Source organism: Aythya ferina, assembly GCF_964211825.1.
Source record: "Aythya ferina genome assembly, chromosome: 1".
Classification (NCBI taxonomy): Eukaryota; Metazoa; Chordata; class Aves; order Anseriformes; family Anatidae; genus Aythya; species Aythya ferina.
The window spans coordinates 23,309,635-23,332,539 of NC_140296.1; the positions used below are offsets into that span (position 1 = coordinate 23,309,635).

The 22,905-nt window shown below is 38.2% G+C and overlaps 1 protein-coding gene across 6 annotated transcripts in view; it reads left to right on the forward strand.

Annotated features, from left to right (window-relative positions):
* FRY (FRY microtubule binding protein) overlaps positions 1-22,905 on the forward strand; it is a 239,526-nt gene that overhangs the window by 114,213 nt on the left and 102,408 nt on the right. For all 6 annotated transcript variants that reach the window (XM_084527716.1, XM_084527717.1, XM_084527715.1 and 3 more), the window contains 11 exons: positions 1,737-1,790; positions 9,831-9,970; positions 11,984-12,074; positions 12,522-12,601; positions 12,732-12,812; positions 14,661-14,829; positions 17,272-17,364; positions 17,460-17,558; positions 20,008-20,109; positions 21,246-21,349; positions 21,856-21,964. In XM_084527716.1, coding sequence (XP_084383842.1) covers positions 1,737-1,790; positions 9,831-9,970; positions 11,984-12,074; positions 12,522-12,601; positions 12,732-12,812; positions 14,661-14,829; positions 17,272-17,364; positions 17,460-17,558; positions 20,008-20,109; positions 21,246-21,349; positions 21,856-21,964 — 1,122 coding nt within the window. The remainder of the gene's footprint in view (positions 1-1,736; positions 1,791-9,830; positions 9,971-11,983; positions 12,075-12,521; positions 12,602-12,731; positions 12,813-14,660; positions 14,830-17,271; positions 17,365-17,459; positions 17,559-20,007; positions 20,110-21,245; positions 21,350-21,855; positions 21,965-22,905) is intronic.

Genomic DNA, 22,905 nt, shown 5'->3' on the forward strand with positions numbered 1-22,905 from the left:
TCCATTATCTGAGAAACTTTACAGTTTTCCTTGTTTTGCATCTCACATCCCCTGGCAGTGATAGTATTTCATAAAATGGTTGGTTAGGAGGGACCTCTCCTGCCCAAGCAGGGACACCCAGAGCAGGCTGCCCAGGCCCACGTCCAGGCGGCTTTTGGAGCTCCCCAAGGAGGAGACCCCACAGCCTCTCTGGGCAGCCTGTGCCAGGGCTCCGTCACCCGCCCAGCACAGCAGTGCTGCCTGGTGCTCAGAGGGAGCCTCCTGGGTGCCCGGCTGTGCCCATGGCCTCCTGGCCTGGCACTGGGCACCACTGAGCAGAGCCTGGCTCTGGCCTCTCTGCACCCTCCCGTCAGGGATTTAGGGACACAGATGAGATCCCCCTGAGCCTCCAATTCTCCAGGCTGAGCAGCCCCAGCTCCCCCAGCCTCTGCTCACAGCAGGGATGCTCCAGTCCCTTCACCACCTTGGCTGTCCTCATTTGGACTCCCTCCAGTGTGCCCAGGCCTCCCTTGTACGGGAGGGCCCAGAGCTGGACTCAGCACTCCAGGTGTGGCCTCAACAATGCTGAGTAGAGCAGAAAGATCACCTCTCTTTACCTGCTGGTCTAAAACAGCCAAGAGTATCGTAATCTTCTTAGCAGCAAGGTCACAGTGCTGGTTCTTGTTCAACTTGGTGCCTACCAGGACTCCTAGGTCCTCTTCTGCAAAGGAATACCTTAACAGATGCTGATTAGTGTGATAGTTTGCTGAAAGCTGAACGGAAAATCTCATGCTGAGCTGGTGGGTGAGCCTAGATCTTGTCATTGTAGAAGAAGAAAGATGCTTGATTTACAGAAGAATGAGAATACGGAGCTGGCACATCTCAGACACCAGAAGCAGTACAATTGGTGCAGAACTGGGGGCGAGGGTGGATGTATTTTTCAGACTGACATCTGCCTTCACGTATTGCTTATTTTCATTGTGGTTCAGGAGATTCATGTTTTGTATACTGTTGCACGTATCCAGAGTACCGAGCTATATATTTATACATGCCTCAGTAACTGAGCCTGCTTGGCAAAAAAGCCATAAAGGTAAATGGGTGCTCACACGTGGGGGCTGCTTCTGAGCTGTGCAGTTCTCTTTGGCCTCCTCAGTTACTCTGAGAACGCATCCTGAAAATTTGCTTCCATTTCTGTTTCTGTCACTGATTAACAGATTAATTGTGAGACGAATTAAATCAATGCTTATGGGGCATTTGTTTATTTTTTTATGTAATATAGCCACTCTTTCCACAGTTATCGTCATTTAAAATGAATCCTCTGGTATCTGATTGTTCTCAAATCACCTTTCTTTCAGTACATGCAGTTGTGCAGCGTAAGTGTGACCATCTTTGCATTACCAAGCAGAAACAAGAAGGTTCATCTGTACAGCTCCTTGGTTACATGCTAGAGAAAATGCTGGGTGCTTTTATGATTTTGACATAATTTATAGTTGTCAGTCTGTGGTCACCAAGTCACTCAGGTGTAATAAATGGCTAATTAGTTCCTTTCTTTGAAAGTCACTAAAGTCGCTTTGTTGGTATCAGTTCATAATGTGTGGCCAGGTCTTTTTTTGCACATGAAACAGTACCTCTGGCATGAAACAGATCACAAGGGAAATTATATGAGTAAAAATCTAACAGAAAAACAATAGTAGCACTGGTAGAATGTATTATAGTATTGATCTTAAGTAATACGTGTTTAATATATTTTATTTTAGGAAAAGCCACTGACCAAATCTCTGCAACGAGGAGAAGACCCCCAGTTTGATCAAGTAAGACACTTGAAATGATATTGTTTGCAATCCTCGGGCTATGACAATGCTTGGAAAGCAGCCTAGTGTCCTTATAATACTGTCAGAGCACACTACAAAAGCAAAATCTGTCAGTGTGCTTTAGCAGAACGAGTGCTTTGCTTAAACATTCTTGTTTTAAGTTAGGAGAATTTTCCATTTTTTCCAAACTCAGTATTTTTGCCATAGAACTTCTTGGTTTCCGCAGCATATTAGTCATGCGTTATTTCCTGGCTGTTTCCTCTGATGGAGGTTTTGAGGCAAACTTTCTATCTTTCTGAGATATCTGGTGTTTGAAACAGGCTCATGGATCCCAGCCTTTAAAAAAAAAAGCCAGAAAAATTCCTACATAAGTAACCTATTCTGAGATAAAGGTAGTTGTTGAAGAGTTGAAGTTGCATAAAGGTTGCCAAAACTCACTCCCAGCAAAGAGGAGGGATAAACACAAAGCGTGTATAAAAAAGAAAGTTATTTGCTGCTCCACCATTCCTGCCTCAGCTCCCACCACTGACCTTTGTGCTGTGGTCATTGCTGCCTGAACCACTGTACTGTCAGTGGTGCCAGAAATTTGGGCAGAAGGAAACTGAAGATGAAACATCAACAGCATATCTCTGAAAGCAGCTGTGGCTAACGCTGTAAGCTGCAGGTACCATACTGATTAACTTAACTTTGGGAGAGGGGCTAGGTCTGGGTAGGATTACAGAACCTGAAATGGATTTAACCACATTTATTGTGTCTTCTGGTACATTAGATAGATCGTGCCAGAAGCAGAGATGCTTTGTCAGACCCCACTGGCATCCACAAAAGCTCACTTCATAATTCTAGATTGACAAAGTGATATTCTCTAGGTTGTTCTGTGGCTCCTTTTGGGGGTGAGGGGGTGGCAGCCTGCTCAGAGAGTTATTCAGAACGGGAGGCAAAGAGCAGGACGGCTGTGTTGCAGACAGGAGCTCCCTGCCTCCTTTTGCTGACCGCAGCCCCTGGGGAAGCCAGCCACTGTAGCCTAAAGGAAGCTACTTTGTGAGTACCCCTAGCTGCCTAATGAATTTTTTTTTTGTGGTATTATGACCTTAATTTCATATTTTTATTTTTTTTTCCCTTCCTGTGGGAAGAGTGTCACATATGAATGGGAAAGAAAAACAAATTAAGCCACCCATATGCAAACCTGGTGATACTGTTCCTGCAGCGTGTTAAACAAACACATAATGGGTGGCCTTGATTTGATTAAATATTCATGGTTAGGCAAATTGCAGCCCTTTACAAGGAAGAATTAGAAGAGTTACGCTTCTCCTAGTTGCTGGTAAATAGATAGAAAATTGAACAATTAATTCAAGATCAATTAGTTAGGATAGTGAATGCTTCCCTAGAGTGAAGCAATGGTGTATTTCCAGTTGTAACATTTTCCCTTGAATGCTGGAGCAGGGAGTAGGGGGAGAACCAACAAATACAGACAAAAAGTAAAGGCAAATTTTATTATATAAAACATCTGTGTATTTTTCTGTGCATGTACAGTCTAATCTATGTGTAGAGAGTTGGTAGAAAAATTACAGACCTGAGATTGCCTTAGACTTTCTGTTAAAAAACCTTCGTTTCAATTCCTCGAAATTTTCCAAACAAACCATCCAGATTGACATTTTCAGGCTATCTCTCTGCCTCAGCCTGAGAGGTTGGCAATGCTTCAATTTTCAGGTTTCACGTTGTTTTCTTCTTGAACAACACAATCATTTTCAGTTGTCTGAGTGCTCCTGGGACTGATGTATGCCCATTGAGTGGAAGATGGAACCTGAAATGTTTCAGTCCAATAACTCTATTTCCAGGAACATGGGCCAAACTCATCAAAAACATTTTAGTTTGGGTTAACTGTGCTCTCATATCCATTCAAAAATTTGCAAGTCATAGATTTGATAGAGCTCAGCTGGAGACATTAAGATAGAGCAAAGTGTTTTTCTTTAGTTGTCATATTTCACTCAGTTTATTAGGTCAATACATCTCGGTATTATAAAGCTGTTTTGCATACGACAATGTCAGCATTATAAAATTGTCACAAACAGACAGATTTTTGCTGGTAGTAAAAATGAAGTTCTGGTCTATCCGTAAAACTAAACACTCAGGTTTTATTTTTTTAAATTAACTCAAATATTTAAAAATTCTATGCAATGAAGTAAGACCAGGTTGATAATCCCTTGCTTCTGCCTTCCAGGTAAAGTATGGAAAGTTTTGGTATTTTCTCCAGGAACCAAGTATAGTCATCTAGCAAAAAACAGGAAAGGCCATGCATGACATTCCTGCAATTTCTAATGCAGAAATGGAGGAGGAAAAGAGGGAGAATCCCCAAGAACAAGCCTAATAACTTTCAAGTGGTGTCTAATAATTTTGATTTTCAATTTGAAGTCATCAAAAATGACACGCTGACAAAGGACCCTAATTTTCCCAGAGCAGAGTTTAAAGTCTAAAGACTTTAAACAAATTGTCTTTATTAAAATCAAATTAAACTGATAGGTGAAACTGAAGTGAACAGGTCACTAGTCACTTAAAATATCTGAACTGCATCTTCTAACTCTAAATTGAAAAGCAGCGAAAGTAAGGCATGACCTGATTTTAAAATTGTCTTTTTCAGGTTAGCTTCAGAGGTGGGAAAAAACAGACAGGAAAAAAAAAAAAAAAAAAAAACTTGCAAAAACTTAGGATGAGCAAATGGAGCTTTAGCTACCCAGAGTAATTAGAGTGAAGTTTAATGCCGAAACCCCTGAACCACTTGAAATGTTCTTAGAGCATTGTTTATTCTCCCCAAACAGCTTTATCTCTGGCTCTTAGAGAACTAGACTTTTTTTCTGCTGTTTTTCAAACACCATTTTAGGAATGTTATCTGTGCTGGTGGTTATAGCTCCAGGGCCTAGGGACCTGACTGTGCACAGGCATAGCTGATGGGGTGATTCTAGCTAGACAACACCGTTTCTTTCTATGTGGATGTAGTATCAGTGTCTCCTGGTAAGCAGACGGTATTGTCCTGTGGGTTCTGTCTGGCTGCCAGTTGCATCACCAACCTCTAACTCATAATAGGATCTTGAGCAATGTATGATGTAATCTTACTTATCCTGACTTGCAGAACATCTCGCCATTTGCCTCACAAACTGGATTCCTTGCACTGGATTGTATTTTCTCTTTTAAGTGTGCATCTGTGTAAAGAAAATATATATTGGAAAATAAATAGTCCTTATATATGGTTTTAAATATCTTTACTGTATATTTAACAGCCTGTTTTAAAAGTTCTTCATTAGACTCCTCTACTTGCCTATTGGAAAAGAATCTTAGTGCTCCAGCATTAGCATGCTCTGTGTCATCAATTACAGAAATGTTAATAAACATAGTACTACTGAACTATGACTTAAACTTCCTATTACAGGAAACCATAAAGTCGCAGTACATGAAAAGATCAAAAGCTGGGAAAAAAAACATAATTATCCAACAGGCTTATCCTCACCCAAGGAGACATTTTTATGAGTCTTCTCTCAGCCCATACTAAAGTAGTTTCTGTTCTTACCATAGTACATAAATGTTCTGTGAATTGGCAATACTGGAAGCAGAAAAAAGGCACTGTGTATTCTTGGACCGACACGCAGACATTTTTCCATATAAAAATACGACATGAATATAATGTTTTGGCCCTACTCATGCACTTCCATGGAAGTGAAAATTTAACAGCAAGACTTAGTTCTCATATGAAGCTGTCTACATGAAGTGCCTTTTGTGAGAGTTTCAGTACAAACTGCACAAAAGTTTGTGCTCATTTTAATGACAACTACTCACTTCTTAGAGTTGCAGTAAGTTAGAGAATACAAGTTGGAAAGCAGAAAAAAATAATGTCTTATATGCTTTTAGGAGATGGAAATCAAAATAGATCAAGCTAAAAAAAAAGTAAAGTAAAAATGTAATGACAAAAAATGCAGAAACGCCAAAAATAAATAAAATAAGACACCAAGCAACATACTACTGATGGTGTTCCTTTTCCCTAACATCCTAAATGTGATAATTACTCCCATCCAAAATTATATTTATTAAATGTAGTAAGTGAATAATCATACCACCATCACTACAGCTAGACTGCAGTTAGCCCTCTTTGTGTTTTCCTTTTTACTGCATTTTATGCATTGTTCTTGTTCACCTGCAGAAGGACAGGTGATGAAGGAAATACAAGAAATGTTGTTGATGGGGTCATAGAACAACCTTCGGCTCCTGTTCAGAGATTTGGGTTGAAGTAAAGTGTGTAAAGTGTGTAAAGAAGTAAATCTGAAGGCAGAATTAAAGGTAGCACATTCGGAACTGAACTTGTTGCACACTGGAAATTAATGGGCTTCCATGTAAATAGTTACACTGGAGTAAAATCATAGCAATTAATGTATAAGCAAGGTGGATGAAATTACCCATCTGCCAAATTATGCTATAAAACATCCTCATTGTTACTCACATAAATGGGGTCATAAATGAAAACCAGTGAATCCAACTCATAAGTTACCACTAACAATTCCCAGAGGTATTTGGCTTTACAGTACTGCCCCCAAAAATCCTTAGAACAGAGATGTAAATGAAATAAGATCTACACAAACTCAACCGCACTACTTGCTTCTAGTGTTGCATTTTACAGATATTTCCATTAAAGAGTTTGTTTATTTAGAAATCTATCATTTGCAAGAAAAAATGCTTTGTCTCCAAGGTTCTAATAGGAATTCCAGCATGTAGCTGCTTTGATAGCAGTTTAGTGCACTTCATCTCTCCACCCTCATCTCCCAAGCCTAGTTATTTGGAATAGGAATTGTGTTAATTTCTTAATTTCATGTATTGGATATGAAAACTGATTCTTTCTGTGGTCCATTATTGTTTTGCAGTTGATTTCAAGGAACATGAATTTCATTGCAGCTTTTATTTTCCTCAAATCTGTATTGTTTCTAGCAAAGGGGTTTTGCTATAGACAAATATGAGGTGGTAAAAAAAAATGCTTGAAGGGAAAACCTTGTTGCATAACTATAGGTATCCTAAATAAAGCTAAGAAAACATCTATCAAATTCTGCTTTCAGAATAGAAAAATATGAAACCTCTCTCCAAATGTCCATTATTTTGAGTCTACACAACAATTTGAAGACAGAATATGCAGACACCGTAATAATAATAGTTTTGCAAAAAAAAAAAAATAAATCAACACTATGCAAAAATGAAGTACTGCATTTCTGCCTTACAAAACTGACAATCAAATGCACATTTAACATACATACTGACAAATATGGTCTATGAAAAAAAGTCAAGAAATCAATGATACTGTTGGAAATTGACTGCAGTTTTGAATGTATTTGCTGTTAAGCCACATAGAAATTCATACACGAAATATAAAAAATAACATCATTTATCTGCTGTTAGTGGAAGCATTTCTTACGTTTCTATTTTGACAATATAACAAGATTTTTATGAAAGTATATAAAGTGCAGCAAACTATCTGGGCAGGATTTCATTCAATTTACTTTTACTTATTAGTCCAAAATAAATATTAAGCATTTACATAAAGTATGTTTAATGCTCTGTGAACACAAGTTTTAAACAGCTCCACACTTGTGCAGATTTCTTATCCTTAAGTTATACAGTAGGTGGTTCATTTATGATGGAAGAACACGATCATTTGTATAACAAGGACATATTTGTACATCTGTGCACTCCCTTTCAGGAGCAGCACAGAGCTAGAATTCATCTCACTCCTGGACTTACTTCCAATAAATGAAAGGATTGAGTAACCAACGTGCTGGCTAGACTTCCCTCCCTTCCTGTTCCCTGAGAGCCAGGTCTTTGCCCATTCCACCCTTCCTTCCTGTCTTAAAAGTGCAATGACAGAAGGATTTTTTTTAAAAGTTATATTGACCTTTTATCCCTGCTAAAGACACACACCGTAAATTCAGGGGAGAAAGCATGGCTAGGGGAGGTTTAACAGGAGTCACTTTGACTTTTCATGGAGAGTGAAACTGAGTAGCTGAGGTTGAGAGAAGAGCATTGATACTCGTGTTAGAGAATGTACAGGAAGACCTGACTGTAACAGCTTTCCACTTGCAGTTAAATATTGCAATCTCTTGAAAGATATTTAGGTTTCAAGTATATACTTTTTCCTTATGAGCTTTGCTATGATCTTAAAAATAGATGCCTCCCTCAGAAAACCCTGCTGTTGTTCCTGGGTTTTATAGTCTTCCTCAGGAAACCATTTTGTAACCACATCTCGTAATTAACATCTGCTGTTGTGCCAGCTTCAGAAAAAGTTCTTGAAAACAATAGAGAAGTGATTGAAATGTCTGAGTATCCTGAGCTGGTAGGGAATAGTTTGTTCTGACAACAGGGGATTCACATCTTTTAAGTTTTTATCCAGAGTCTCACACGTAAATGCTGTGTTATAATTCAGCCTGGGCCACTGTAATAATTCTTCCTGAGAGGCCTCCTGTCACTGCTGCAACTAGTGTCCCCATGCCATCTTCTACAGCAGCTTGTTTTTTATTTCAGGTAATGAAATATACTGGAAATGACGGTTTTCAGAGCCTTCCTAAAACAGTCCCTTTATAGAAACTTTCATTTTGAAGGGGCAGTGGATGCCACTTTCTAATGTTCCATATTTAATTTCAGGCCATAAGACCTGAACATGATCAAAACAATCACACTTTATCCTCAAAATGTTTCATAAACTTTAGACCACATCATTGTAAGTTAGTTCAATTCAGTTTCAGCTATTTATCTAAACTAACTCATCCCCAAAAGTTGTTAAGGCTTCAGTGATGTTGGGAATGGTACGTAGCGTGCTCAGTCTCCCACTTGTGGTCTTGCCAGGAGTCAAGGATTTCACACAAGCTTGGTCTTATACAGGACATGAGACTGCTGTTGTTCCACAAGCACAAACATGCTGTTTTAAGTTAAACACAAATGCTTAAAGGTAAGTTTAAGTTTAAGGTAAACCTGACAGAGTTACTGACATAATCAACGTACTTGGCATGAGGTACATACCTCAGCACATTGCTCCTGCCCTCTTAACTTTGCAGGATCAAGCCCTGCATGATCCCGAGGTGGTCACAAATCTCCAAATCAGGAATTCATTGATATTTTAAATAGTTTTCTCTTTTCTTCGAATGTACGCAACTGCAGTGCCTGTGGACATTCAGTTGCAACACAGACATAATCCTCTTGGTTAATCATATAGTTGGTTTTTTACCTTAGCTTTTGATTTTTTCATGTATTGCAGCTTTATGGTTTCCTGTAATAGGAAGTTTAAGTCATTAAGTCATAGTTCAGGAGTAACTTGTTCAGTAACATATCTATAATTGGTGATACAGTTTGTATCGAGTGAGCAGTAATATTCTTTTCCAGTATGCCAACTGTGTAATCAGGGACTTTCAAGGAATGATTTAAAACTATGTTTTGCTTATTTGTACACACAAATACAGAGGAAAGTGTAAATATTTTCAGATATATATAAAAAAGAAGTCTAAATTACCAGGTATGTAAGCCTAGCACTATGATTCATTTGCATGTTCAGATGGCTAAGATTATTTCAGAGGTCATGGGTTTTCTCTATTTATTATGAACTTCAGGAGGGGCATCCAGCAGTCAGATACAACCCATGAGACAGTACTGCTGGTTCATCGCCTTTTTTTTTTTTCCTTATAATGTCCTCCAACTCAAATCAACATTGTGTAATGAATAAAAATAAGCCCCTTAAAGAACTAGGTCATTTTCTGGTGTGTTTTAAGATGCGATACACACTTTTAATACATTATGCATTTTAGTACTGTCAACGAAAAGATGCTGTTGACACTATTACTGTATTTTGGCTTATGCTTCAAACACAAAATACAGAATATTAGGTTCCATAGATTGGACTATAGATTTAGAACTTCAAAAAAACAGATGAAAACAAGAAAGTGTCAAAACATCGAATTCGTGCTTCTTTTAAAAAGGTGTAGGGGAAAATTGAACACCGTTTGATCTGTTGTATTTTCCCCATAGGTAATAAGCTCAATGAGCTCACTTTCAGAATATTGTCTGCCCTCTATTCTGCGTACTTTGTTTGATTGGTATAAAAGACAGAATGGCATAGAAGATGAATCTCATGAGTACAGACCAAGAACAAGCACTAAATCCAAAAGGTAAGATTTTATATTTTATATTTTATATTTTATATATCTGTCAATATATTATTGACAGATTCTAACATAAAATATATTATATTTCACCTATCAGCTTTTGTAAGGTTATAGTTGCGTGAAAGATGTTTTTGTTCTTGGAAACCTGCTCTTAGGTTTAATGGGGATGAAATAGTTTGTGTCTTCAAAATTGTGCTCCTGTTAGCTCAAACACTAGTTCTTAATGTTGTTTTGGATGCTGTAATGTCCTTTAAATAGGGGCTTGTATGGCTTGTATAAACTATGTCTTCTTTAATCATGAGAGCAAGCAATAATTCACTGACATTTTGAAGAATGTTTTTTTTGATACAGCACTCTGCTTAGCCATAGAAATTTCGTATACAGCTATTCTCTGTCCAAAAGATTGTGAATCAGTTAAAGAGCTTAAGCAACATTCACTCAGCTCTTAAACAAACAAGCAAACAAAAAGAAAATAACCCAAACAAACATATTGATCTCTTATGATATCAGCAGTTCCTCAGAGATAAGGCAACAGATTGGTCTTGGTTTAGATTGAGGCCTGTTAGGTTCAGTGCATTCTTTAAACTTGCAGTTTTTCTGAATACTTTGGTATTACATGCTCACACTCTAATGAAACAGCAGGATAATCAGCACTGGCAGACATTGTTTTTAGAAATACTAGCAATTCCTTCACATTAGGAATGCATTTAATCCAGTAACAACAGAAGACAATAGTTGTTGGACTGAAAGGTTAGGAGCTAGTTTTATATATCAAGAAGGTAGACGTGGATCTGAATCAGACCCTCCCAAACTCTTTATGGTCAGTGGAAGTAGGTGATATAAAGACATGGTTCATCAGTTAGATGTCTGCTTTTGCATGAGATGGATCCTTGCCTTAAAGTGCCTCTTTCTCTTGACTGTCCTTTAGGGGAGCCTATAACAGGGCAATCTGATCATATATAGAGGTCTTCAGGAATGCCAACCAAAACCTAGTTGAAAATCAGCTTAACAGTGAACCAAGGCCACTCTGTTAATTGATACTGTTATAAATAGTACATATAACCAGTCCTTTTTCCAGTTAATGTGAAACCAAGAAAAATTATTTGGATTTTGGTTATTTCAACGCAGATCAAGCAGAGCTTTTAAATGCATGCTTAATTGTAAGTACGTAAGTACAATTGAAGTAATAAAGTACTTAATGTTTAAAAGAATTGTGGTGGGATCTATATACTCAAATAAAAATGTCACTGAAACCAGTGGTAACAGCCTTAGAAGGCAGGACTGCCTGTTTACTATATCATTTTACAAATTGTATTGTATACTTCATGTCATCTTTTCAGTGCACCTGGAAACTGTGATCAGTTTATAGATGGTTTTTATATTTGTATTGCAAGCTACTCACCTCAGACATCTATTTCCCTGTGTTGTTCTGCACAAGGAATGCATTTTAACATATGGCAAATGATGCCAACATTAGAAAAATAACACTGGAACCGTTTCAAAAAGAGGATGTAGTTTGGTTATGAATTCTCCATTGGTACTTTTAAGGCAGTTTTCAAAATCCATCACAAGTGTAAGTCTGAATTTGATAGCGCAAAAATAATTTATGTTTGCCCCCACAGTGTAATTGAGAACGGTCCTAACTGGTGCCGCCAGGAAGGAAATTGAAATAAAATCAATTTGTTAAAATACAGGATCCAAGAGTTATCTTGGTTATGTTTTGTTCTTTTCTTTTCTTTTTTTTTTTTCCCCTTGAAAAAGTATTCTGTTGATTTAAACTAGAAAAAAAGAAAATGGAAAGTGACATTTCAACATCTGACAGAAGGTGAATGTAACAAGTCAGATTTGCTTTATCTTGGTTTTTAAGAGCATCTCAGTGCATTACTTCCTGAAATGCTCAACTGCAGTTTGAAAAGTAGAATACAGTCCACCGTTAACTATTTTCATGTAATTGAAGAAGGCATACAGCATGAATTATGACATCTAATTATTGTGTTTCTTGTTTTGATTTTGCAGCGATGAACAACAGAGGGACTATTTAATGGAAAGAAGAGACCTGGCTATTGATTTTATATTTTCTTTAGTGTTAATAGAAGTTTTGAAACAGGTATGGAATTCCTCAATTATACATTAACTAGTAAATAATAGAAATTCCAGAGTTTATTTTATAACCTAATTTCAGGATTCATAATTCTGTTTCCAGCTTAAGAATCTAATAAAAATGTAAGAGACATCCTGCATGCTTGTTCTTTGCTGTCTTTCTTGCACATATATATTAAATATGTAGTATATGTAGTATGTAGTATGATATATAGTATTCTGCTTTCATGCAGACTTCACTTTTCCAGGTTTTTGGAGATGATGAATTTCTCTTCAATACCAAATAAACATTAAGTGGCTAGGTCATTTCAGCTATTTTGTTAACTGTTATTTTGGTTGGTTATTTTTTGTTCTATTTGTGTAAGGAAGATACCCAGAAGTAATACTAACACTAAGGCATGCAGCTTAAAGAGTAGTATATGTGTATTGGTTCTGTTTTATTTTGTGTTTTCAGATTCCACTTCATCCTGTAATAGACAGTTTGGTACATGATGTTATTAACTTGGCTTTCAAGCACTTTAAATACAAAGAAGGGTAAGGCTCTTTTTCATACACAAATTCTGTGAAAAAATCACTTGCTGACTTGCATAGCTCTAGTGGCTTAAGCAGCAAGCTTTCTCAGCCACCTGACTAACAAACAGAATTCTTTCTTATCTCTTGGTAGGTACCTTGGTCCTAACACTGGAAATATGCACATTGTTGCAGATTTGTATGCAGAAGTAATAGGTGTACTAGCTCAAGCAAAGTAAGTAAAATTGAATACCATACGTAATAGAAATCTAAGTTTTACTTGCTTAGCATATGAATATTCTCACTTTCTCCCTTTCTTAAGAGATAGTGCATGAATAAATCATTTTAACTCATTGGCCCTCTGTTCGTCCAGGTGGCCTAAAAGCCCATTAAATCACAGGGTTTCTGTAACTAGTCCAGTGATACAGAATAAATTCAAGTAGACTACAGCAACGTTATTTTTCCTATCTCACTGATGACGTCTATGGAAGCCCCAAAGGGCTGAAGAGAGCTATTTCAATTAATCTTTTTTTCCTATAAGCTATTTTTTCTCTAGCTGGGCAAATCTAAAAATAGCTATAACAACATAGCAACATTTTAGAGTCTCTCCGCAGTTAGTTTAGAACATAATGCAATTGCTTCTGAATCCTTCGTCATGCACTTCTTAGAGTAAATGACATAGTAATGACTTAAAAGACTATGGAATCTAGTCCTAGATTTTGAATCTGGAAGCAGACAGATTCAGATACTCATGTACCCAATATAATGTTTCATCATACCCTTACTGTACAAACCAAGCAATAGGATCAGATCTACTGCCCCAACATAGACCTGCATGAGTGATCTCTGTCTACTGACTTGGTGTTGCTGTAGACTCTACAAAACCAATCAACTTAACCAAATTTTTTAGCTTTATGCAGCCAAAACAATTTCACTCCCTGGAAATCATATAACTTTCACAGACTTCCCTTAAGACCTTACTTGGGCTTCTAAATTTGCTGGCTCAAAGACAACAGGGGAATTAATATCTGGATCAAAAACTTCCAAGTTGACTGTCAAAGACAAAACATACCTGTTCTCCAGTGCTCCAGGATGTCATAATCAGTAAGAGAATAGACACAGAACAGAGTTAGCTTGAGAAGCAGATAATATTTTCTTGGTACAGCAGAAAAAAATCCCTAAGACCAAACTGAACATTAATCCATAAAACATTAGATTGGTTTTTTGCAGCTGAAGCAGAGTCCTCTGGTGGAGTGCCATCTAGTATATATGAACACTTATATTTACAGTCTGTGTAGAAGTAGGAGAACAAATACTGTCTTTCTCCTCCAGTTCTGAAGGGCTTTGCTAAGGTATTACTATCACTAAAGAGCTTCTTCCTGCCAGCCTGTTTCTTTCAAGTGTCCTGTGTTCCTTATCAGAGGCAATAACGTGTTATGTGCTACACCTGCCCATGAAGATGACATTCTTTTCATTTTGTTTCAGAAAGGAGAAAAGATCTTGCTATATATCTTCCTATATATGATTCTTAGGGATAGTGTGTCTTAAAAGACAACTCCAGGAGACTGGGGGAGATCAAGCATGGTCACTGAACCCTGCCTTCATCCCAAGTTGTACTTAAAGCTTAGATATTATTGTAATGGCTGTTAAAAATAAAAATAAAAATGAAGGCAAAAATGGCTTATCTGAATTTTTAATTGTTATCATTTGAATGTTTTATTTTGAAAACATTGCATGTACTTGCAAGAAAAGTCTTTCATCTTGGATTTTTGGAAAACATGCGAGAGGGCTATTCTAATGATATTGGTAGCTCAATTGTAAAAATGAAGCATGATGAGAAAATAACAGGAAAGATGTAGTTACTCAAATGGACTAAGATCAGGCTGTATGCTTCCTTTTTTTTTCTGAGTTTGTCAGAAGCAAATGAAAACTAGGTAAAAAGAAATCTATTCACATACTGATTGAAATAATGTTTTACAAGCAAAGGTGAATCTTCTGTAGGCGTTTTCCCATTTATATATCTTACAATACATTTCAAATACTGAACTGTACTGTTTTGTAACTAACCGATGTGAATTTTTAGATTTCCTGCTGTAAAGAAGAAATTCATGGCAGAATTAAAAGAGTTACGGCATAAAGAACAAAGCCCATACATAGTTCAAAGTATTATCAGTCTCATAATGGGAATGAAATTCTTTCGCATTAAGATGTATCCTGTGGAGGACTTTGAAGCTTCTCTTCAGTTTATGCAGGTAAAATGCTTAAGTATAGAACTGTGGTTTTCAGACCTTATAGAACAGGCTCCCCTTCATCTTTCCTGTTGTAAATCTTCAGGAGATTTTTCCACACATCATTCCCACATAAATATATGTGCAGCTACTTTCTGCCCATTCTGAACCTCAGTGCTCCAGTCTCCAAGCTCAGGAGTGTATCATTCCATACCAGCTTGTCATCAGCTGTTGAACCAAGTCCCCACATCTTGCCCTCCAACAAAAAGAGGTTTTCTCCAGCAAAGAGTAGACGCCCCACCTCCCACCCTGGCATTTCATAGATGTGCCTTGCCCCATGTCCCTGCCTAGCTACCTCCTGCAGTTTCTCACTGCATCCAGAGTGAATTTTCCACCCTGGACATAGTTGCCAGGTACTCCTGATGGAGGAAAGCTCAAAGGAAGAGACAAAGAAATGAGGCAAAAGCTGGAGAGAATTTCCCTTGGATGCGTTGTCGCCTTTCACCACACCTTCACCCCCCTTCCTCCAGGGTACATTCTGTATCCACCCAGTTTGAAAACCACTAATACAGAGCATAGTCTGTCATGAATGCTTTAAACCAACAGATTACATCATTCTGTAAAAGGAAATAAAGTCTCCTATATTTAAACATTTTAAGTAGTCCACATTTCTACCTGGCAAGATGTGATAGGTCCCATTCCCATCAGCAGTTTTGTTTAGCTTAAACTTTTTATTCCTTTTTTTTTTTTTTATTGTGATCACCTTCATAGCTGCAGGGTTTGTAGCCGGTCATTCAATAAAATGAATGTTTTATATAAACCTCCATATAGAGATCAGCTTATTAATGGTGTCAGTGGAGTAAAAAAAAAAAAACATATTTAATGTTAAATGCTGACAAATAAGCATTTGATACTGGAATACAAATGCACACATATACTGGCACACAGAACCATTTCTCTAGGTGCCAAACATGAATTACATTGCATTTCAACTTTGCAATGTGTTTTAAATCATATTTAACAACACAGAAAAGGGTTGTTTCTCTTCTTACCTTGTGTTCCAGTATATGTGAATGCATCTTACTCTGTGTTGTCTTCGTGTAAATTATCTAGAGCTGGCAAGACATCAAAGCAGTGTATGGTTAGCACTCATGAGCAGTACGAGTAAATGACATTGGATTGCTATGGTGCAGCACTGTTGGGGTCCAGTGTTCACTGCTGTTTAAATCAGTGGTAAAGCTCTTGTATAGTAGACTCAAAATGTGGATGCAAATGGTCTCTACTTTGCTCATCACTGGAGTATCTCAGCACCAAATTAATTCTTGTATGTCCTACAGTGCATCATCATAAGAGGCACTGTGTACGCAGGAAAACTAGTTTTGCTCAATTTAGTAAAATAGAGTTATAGTGTGATCCTGTGGGTGATTCATCTGCTTAAGAATATACACGCAGTGCTACAGCTACAGCCTCTTTCACACCAGCTCCACTCTAGTAGAGAGACACTTTCAAACAGTGAGCTAAACTCAACAGTGAGCTCCAGAAGACCCTGACTTTCACCACTGCCTGCAGAAGGCCAGGAAGGGTACTAGCTTTCTGCAAGGGCCTCGGCTGTGTAGCAGCAGTGGCAGCAGTGACTGAGGTTATGTGATGCAGAATCCAGAATGCAGCCAGGAAAAATCATGCGTGGTCTAAACTGTAAACTGTTCTGTATGCATGTGCAAGTAAAAAAGGGCACTGGGGACCTTCCTTGGAAGGTCAATGGCTGTTGGGACCTTGGACCCAGAGAGGAAGAAGTAACTGGACCAATATGATTTCTTGTCCTCAGAGAAGTTGTACAGAAACAACAGATGCTTATCTCCTGTCCCTCACTTCCTGAGCAGCACAGCTGTGTGGATAGTAGCTTGTTGCATGTTTGGGACGAAAGTACACTTTTTGTTTTCCCTCTCAATCCCCAATTGTAGGCTGGAAATTGTGGTGGTGTGAACCACAAGTCTCTTCCCTCAAATAGCACTGTTATGTTTTGACCCTTAATCTGTAAAGCAAGGAAATTATCCCAACGTATTTGCTGTAAGATTGTTCCTTGCCACTTCATCTTAACAGAGGAATACATTCCTTTTCTGGCCTCCCAGAGCATGTGTGGACTATTCCTCCAGCTCCTGAATATATATACAGGGAAGGCATGAGATCAGCCCCTGAGTCCAGCTCTCTTTCCCTCTCCAAAACACCAGCTGGCACAGCTGGAATACGCAGTTTCTGGATTATCATGGTTGGAGCAACAGATCCTTGGGCTTGATTTACATCCTGCTCTGTGGTTGCTACAGAATGCAAATTTAGAACTTAATACACAAATCAAGTATTTTCGGGGGGGCTTGCAAGATAATGCACTTGATGTGCATTGAGTAGACATTTGGATGCCTTTATTCCAGCTGATAGCTGATTTATGTTTCTTGTTTTGCTTTGTTTTAGGAATGTGCGCATTATTTCCTTGAAGTTAAAGACAAAGATATCAAGCATGCACTGGCAGGACTGTTTGTTGAGATTCTTGTCCCTGTAGCTGCTGTGAGTTTATTTTTTTGGGTTGTTTGCATAATTTATTTGAATTAGATAAAACAGCTTGTGAAACAGTGTTTTATTAACATGAAATTTCCTTTCAGGCTGTTAAAAATGAAGTGAATGTCCCCTGTCTGAGGAACTTTGTTGAAAGCCTGTATGATACAACACTTGAACTTTCCTCACGAAAGAAGCACTCGTTGGTTAGTAACTCTAAGAATTAGAGCCTAAAATTCTCTGTCAAAAATATCTCTGAACAAGACTCCTGGGAAATTCACAGAACTGGTTGCAAAACTTCTTCTGCATTTGGCTTTATAACTAATACCTTTCTATTTGCAGGGAAGTCTATTGTGTTTGCAAAAAATAACCATATTTATGTTATTCAGAATATGATCTAAATCAGTCTGCATCAAGCAGATGTTTTCAGCTTCTGGGTCTCCAATTACTAAATGGTTTGGTTTTCTCATACTTATTATGTGTAAACATTAGGAGAGGAGAAAGAATAGAGTTCATTTCTTGTCAAGCGTGAACAAATGAGGCATGTGGGAACAACTCTTTCACGGGGCTTAAATAATACGTTGTAAGAATGAAAAAATGTATAACACATGCCCTTTTAAATCCATAACTTGGCTACTGTGCAGCTCGCTATTTCATTTTTTTCTTGTGAGATGAACAGTGGCACTGCAGTATATTTTTGGAAGCACGAGTTGATCTGAATTAAATGAAGATCTGAGTCAGTTTGACGCTGGCCGCCTTAAGCAGTCTGTCTCTCCAACTGGGTCAGTGCACAGCAGCACTGTGGCATTAGCTAATCCATTTTGAAGCCTTGGACCTTTTAAGTAAAGAAAGTTGTCGTTTGTCCTTTCTTATTCTCTGATAAAGTCCAGAAGAGTTCCCTGCTCACAGCTCTCTTAGAAAATAGTGGGCACCAGTGCTAGTGGATCTTCTGGGAGGAGTGCAGGAGTGTGCTTATGCTTGCCGCTGTCATTTCACCATCCTTACCAGTTACACCGGTGCTAGGGGAGAGTCTGAACATTCCCCAGGGAATAGTCCTGGTTCAGTTTGAATTAGCAAGAGGCTTGTGATGAATTTCTGATTTCGCTCTGCTTGTGTTTGTGTGACTCCATTCCACTCTGCCAAGTTAATAAAACCTTGTTGAAACTGCAGCAGGGCAGGAGGTTTGCTGTACAGTTTTCACACTAAATAGACCTTCCCCAAACTGGTGGCTGTACTTGCCAAAGTCAATACTACGTGCTTGAGAAAGGATTGCACAGCTGGGGCTTAAGGTTTGATTGCTTGTCTACACATACCACACTGGAGGCTACATAGTTAAAAGTGACAAAATAGACCAGATTCTTGGGAGGGTGTGATTAAAAATACAAACATTGCAAGGAGGAGGAGGGGAAAGGCAAACAGCCGGCAGAAATAGCTGCAGTGCATATTTTAAGGCTTCAGGAAGAATGCACGGTCTTTAGAGTCTGCAGAGGACCTTCCTTTCTGAGATCAGTGTTTTGTGAATCAGTACATTTACTAGACAGGCAGGGTGGGTCCTCATTTTTGGACTAAAAGTGCCTGGTTTGAGCTTAGGAAAATCCAGGAGATGTTTTGTGTCTTCTGTCCTAGGGCTCTGCCTTAGGGCAGGTTGTAACACCCTGGGGATGTTACTGAACTCTGATTCTTTTAAGTACTCTTACTTTAATCATGATGCTAATCTCATAAGAAAGTCTTCTGTGGGAAGACTTTAATTATCCTCTGCCATATATATTTTGGGCATGAAGATTACAAAAGTAAAAATTTATGTACATTTGCCATTTGCTCAAGAAACTAGAGCTAGCCTATCTGTGAGCAATTTGTGTTATGTTTTACAGAAACAGAAGTGGTTTTAAGCTGTACTTAGACTTAGCTGTGGCTAATGTTAGAATTGTATAGTCTTTAAGATAAAGTTATCTTATTTTTGACTAAATTTTAGAATTGTGGTTGGATGTATCAACATGAGAACTGAAACCAAAAAGTCTTGCTGAAACAAAGTCAGTTTCAAATTAATAGGTACACTTTAGCTTAATTTATTTTGTGTTGAGTATCAAATGAAAGGTCATCAAAGAGAGCAGGTTCCAGTGTTTGAACTTTTACTTTCTCTCTTTCCTCCTCCTACTTTCCAAGCAAGGTGTAACCAGCAATAGACCCAGGCTTTGCTTGTAATTTAACACACTTCAGTAGGCTGCTTGAGACATCGCCCAATAAATGTCATGACTGCAGATTTTGAGGAGTGATAGATGTTTGTGTATTCACAAGTCCTAACAATCTGTATGGGTGCTGTTGTTGTTATCGTGTAGATATTTCTATGATATCATTTCTCCGTTAACTAACAGAAATTAGCCCTGTCAGGCTGTAAAATCATGCCCCATCTTTGGGTTTATTATGCAGCTGTAAGTAGGCATTTGGTTGTTTTTAGTACATCCATAAAACATATCTGTAACAGCTTTAGGGAAACGTTCATTTTAGATTATACTAGTTAACAATGTGGTTTCTTTGGCTAATGTGTTGCACAAAATGGAGAAGTTAGAGCTGTAAGTTTGTAGTAGCTCTTTCAAATTACTTTTATATTTTGTAGACATGCAAATAATACCATATCATCATCCATTTCCTGTTTAGGCTTTGTACCCTTTGGTAACATGCCTGCTTTGTGTCAGTCAGAAGCAGTTCTTTTTAAACAGATGGCATATTTTCCTCAACAACTGCCTATCCAATCTCAAGGTTAGTATCTTCTAACGAGCATATTAAAGCTTCATTAATATTCATTGCATTGATCTGTTGCAAATCCATTTTTAGGTAAATGTGCTGGAATATTGCCATTATCTGATCAGTACATAATTTTACCCGCTGACAGTACAAATTACTTGGCTGTACTATTCTGTTGATAACAAAAAAGTATTCTTCTGCCCAGTTTGAATTTCTCCTGTTTTTCTTGCTCAGATGGAACCTGAGTCAAACAGCTGTGAAATGGGTAATTCTATTGTTGAAAGTTAGTAGCTTGAGTGACTTACAAAACTGGCCCAATATTAATTTGCTTTTTTATCACACAGGCATTCTCAAAACTATTACTTCCACAATAACTAATGTCCCATTCTGCAATTAAAGTAGATCCATACAAAAGGGTGGTCCCAACCCTACCTGAGAAAGCCAGTATAAGAGCAATGAAGTGATTAGCTCAAATGAAGGGCCTCTGACCTGCCACTTGCTGAACTAGTGGTTAGGAGGCCTCTGCAGAACAAGTAGAACTTGCAATGACCGTCTCAGGACAGAGGCAAAGTGTGGAGGGAATCTTAGTTAACCAAAGGATGAAATGGAAAACTGCATATGACCAAAGAGACTCCAAGCAATCTTGTACCAGTTCAAAAGTTTTCAAAAATAAATAGCAATCCAGACAGATAATCCCATTAAATCTAATTCATCCCAGATGCCACATTAAATAGGCCACCCTCAGCATATACAAATTTTTGTCCTTTCACTTTTGAATATGTACAGTAAATGTATTTATCTGCTATGTTCTTCATACCAGGTCTCCATCATTGGACATCTTTTGAGTTGACAGAATCAACTGAAGGTTTTCTTTTCAGAGTCAAATTGAGTTGTTATTCAAAGAGATATTTTAAATTGTAACACAGACGTTTAAATTCTAACTCAGACTAACTTGACTTTTCTTTGACAACGTCAGTAACACCAGGAGAGGCAGGTCAGATGCATAGGCATCCTTAAGCTACAGGAATGGGGGCACTGGGCAGCTCTGAGTCTTTATCTTTTTGTAATGTCACTACAAAAGCTCTGAATCTTGACATCCACTAAGTTCAGAACCTCCTCTCTAATTTGTGCCTGAACTTTATTTCTTCTAGAATAAGGACCCCAAAATGGCTCGAGTTGCACTGGAATCTCTGTACAGACTACTATGGGTTTACATGATCAGAATTAAATGTGAAAGCAATACAGCTACCCAAAGGTAAGGTGCTGTATTTGTGATGTTAATCAATCCTTGTAGAGCAGATGTTGCTGGTGAAGAGGTGTTACAGTTCTCCTGAACATCTTTGAATTGAACATACTACAGTTATTAATAAATAAATAAATAAAAAGACACTCAAAACTATACAATAAAATATTCCCTTTTGTGCCACTGTCCGTTATTTTTCCACTTGTTGAAATCACTATAGAAGTGATTCTGCTTCTGGAAAAGCTAAAAGTCACTCTTTGCCATGTTAAAATTATAAATATTTTGGAGTGACATGTCACTGATAGGTTTATTGTTGCTTGTAATGTAGTAATGAAATAAAATAATTTCATCAATTTTTTAGCAAAGGATCAGAACAAATTACCCCATTACCTTTTCATTTAAAAGAAAATACTTTCTTGACTTTTTAAATGGGGTTGGATTTACAATTTACATTTCGTAATAAATGAAGGTTTGCAAGCACCAGACGTGTCTAATGTTTTTTTCCCCTTCTTTTACAGTCGACTTATTACTATTGTCACAACACTTTTCCCCAAAGGGTCCCGTGGTGTTGTGCCAAGAGATATGCCTCTAAATATCTTTGTGAAGATAATACAGTTTATTGCACAGGTATGAGAGATCAATGCATAAATGTTTCCAATCAATTAATAACTTGTTTTCCTAGTAACGAATATTTAAATCAATTTCTATTTTCTGAATTTTTGCAACACCATCATCAGTATCTTTCATCTAGGTAACGATAAAATTATGGCTTGAACTAGTGTAGTCTTCTTTGGACCAACAAATTTTTATTATCTTTGTACCACTGAAAATCATAGAATCATAGAACAGTTTGAGGTGGAAGCGACCTTAATGATCATCTAATTCTGAACCCACTGCCATGGGCAGAGACACCTTCCAGTAGACCAGGTTGCCCAAAGTCCCATCCAGCCTGGCCTTCCAGGGATGGGGTATCCACAACTGCTCTGGGCAGCCTGTTCAAGTGCCTCACCACCCTCTGAGTAAAGAATATCTTCCTAATGTCTAATCTAAATCTACCATGTTTGTAGTTTAAAACGATTACCCCTTGACGTAGCACTCCACTCCTTGACAAAGAGTCCCTGCCTAGCTTTCCTGTAAGGCCCCCTTTAGGTACTGGAAGGCCACTATAAAGTCTCCCTGGCACCTGCTCCTTTCCAGGCTGAACAACCCCAGCTCCCTCATCCTGTCTTCATCAGAGAGGTGCTCCAGCCCTCCGATAATTTTTATGGCCCTCCTCTGGACTCGCTCAAACAGGTCCATGTCCTTCTTGTGCTGGCGGCCCCAGAGCTGAACGCAGGGATCCAGGTGGTGTCTCACAAGAATGGAATTGAGGGGAAGAGTAACGTCCCTCAACATGCTGGCCCCACTTCTTCTGATGCAGCCCAGGATACACGTGGCTTCCTGGGCTGCAAGCACATATTGACAGCTCATACTAAGCTTCTTGTAAACCAACACCCCCAGGTCTTTCTCCCCAGGGCTGTTCTTAATCCATTCTCTACCCATCCTGTATTTATGCTTGGGATTGCACA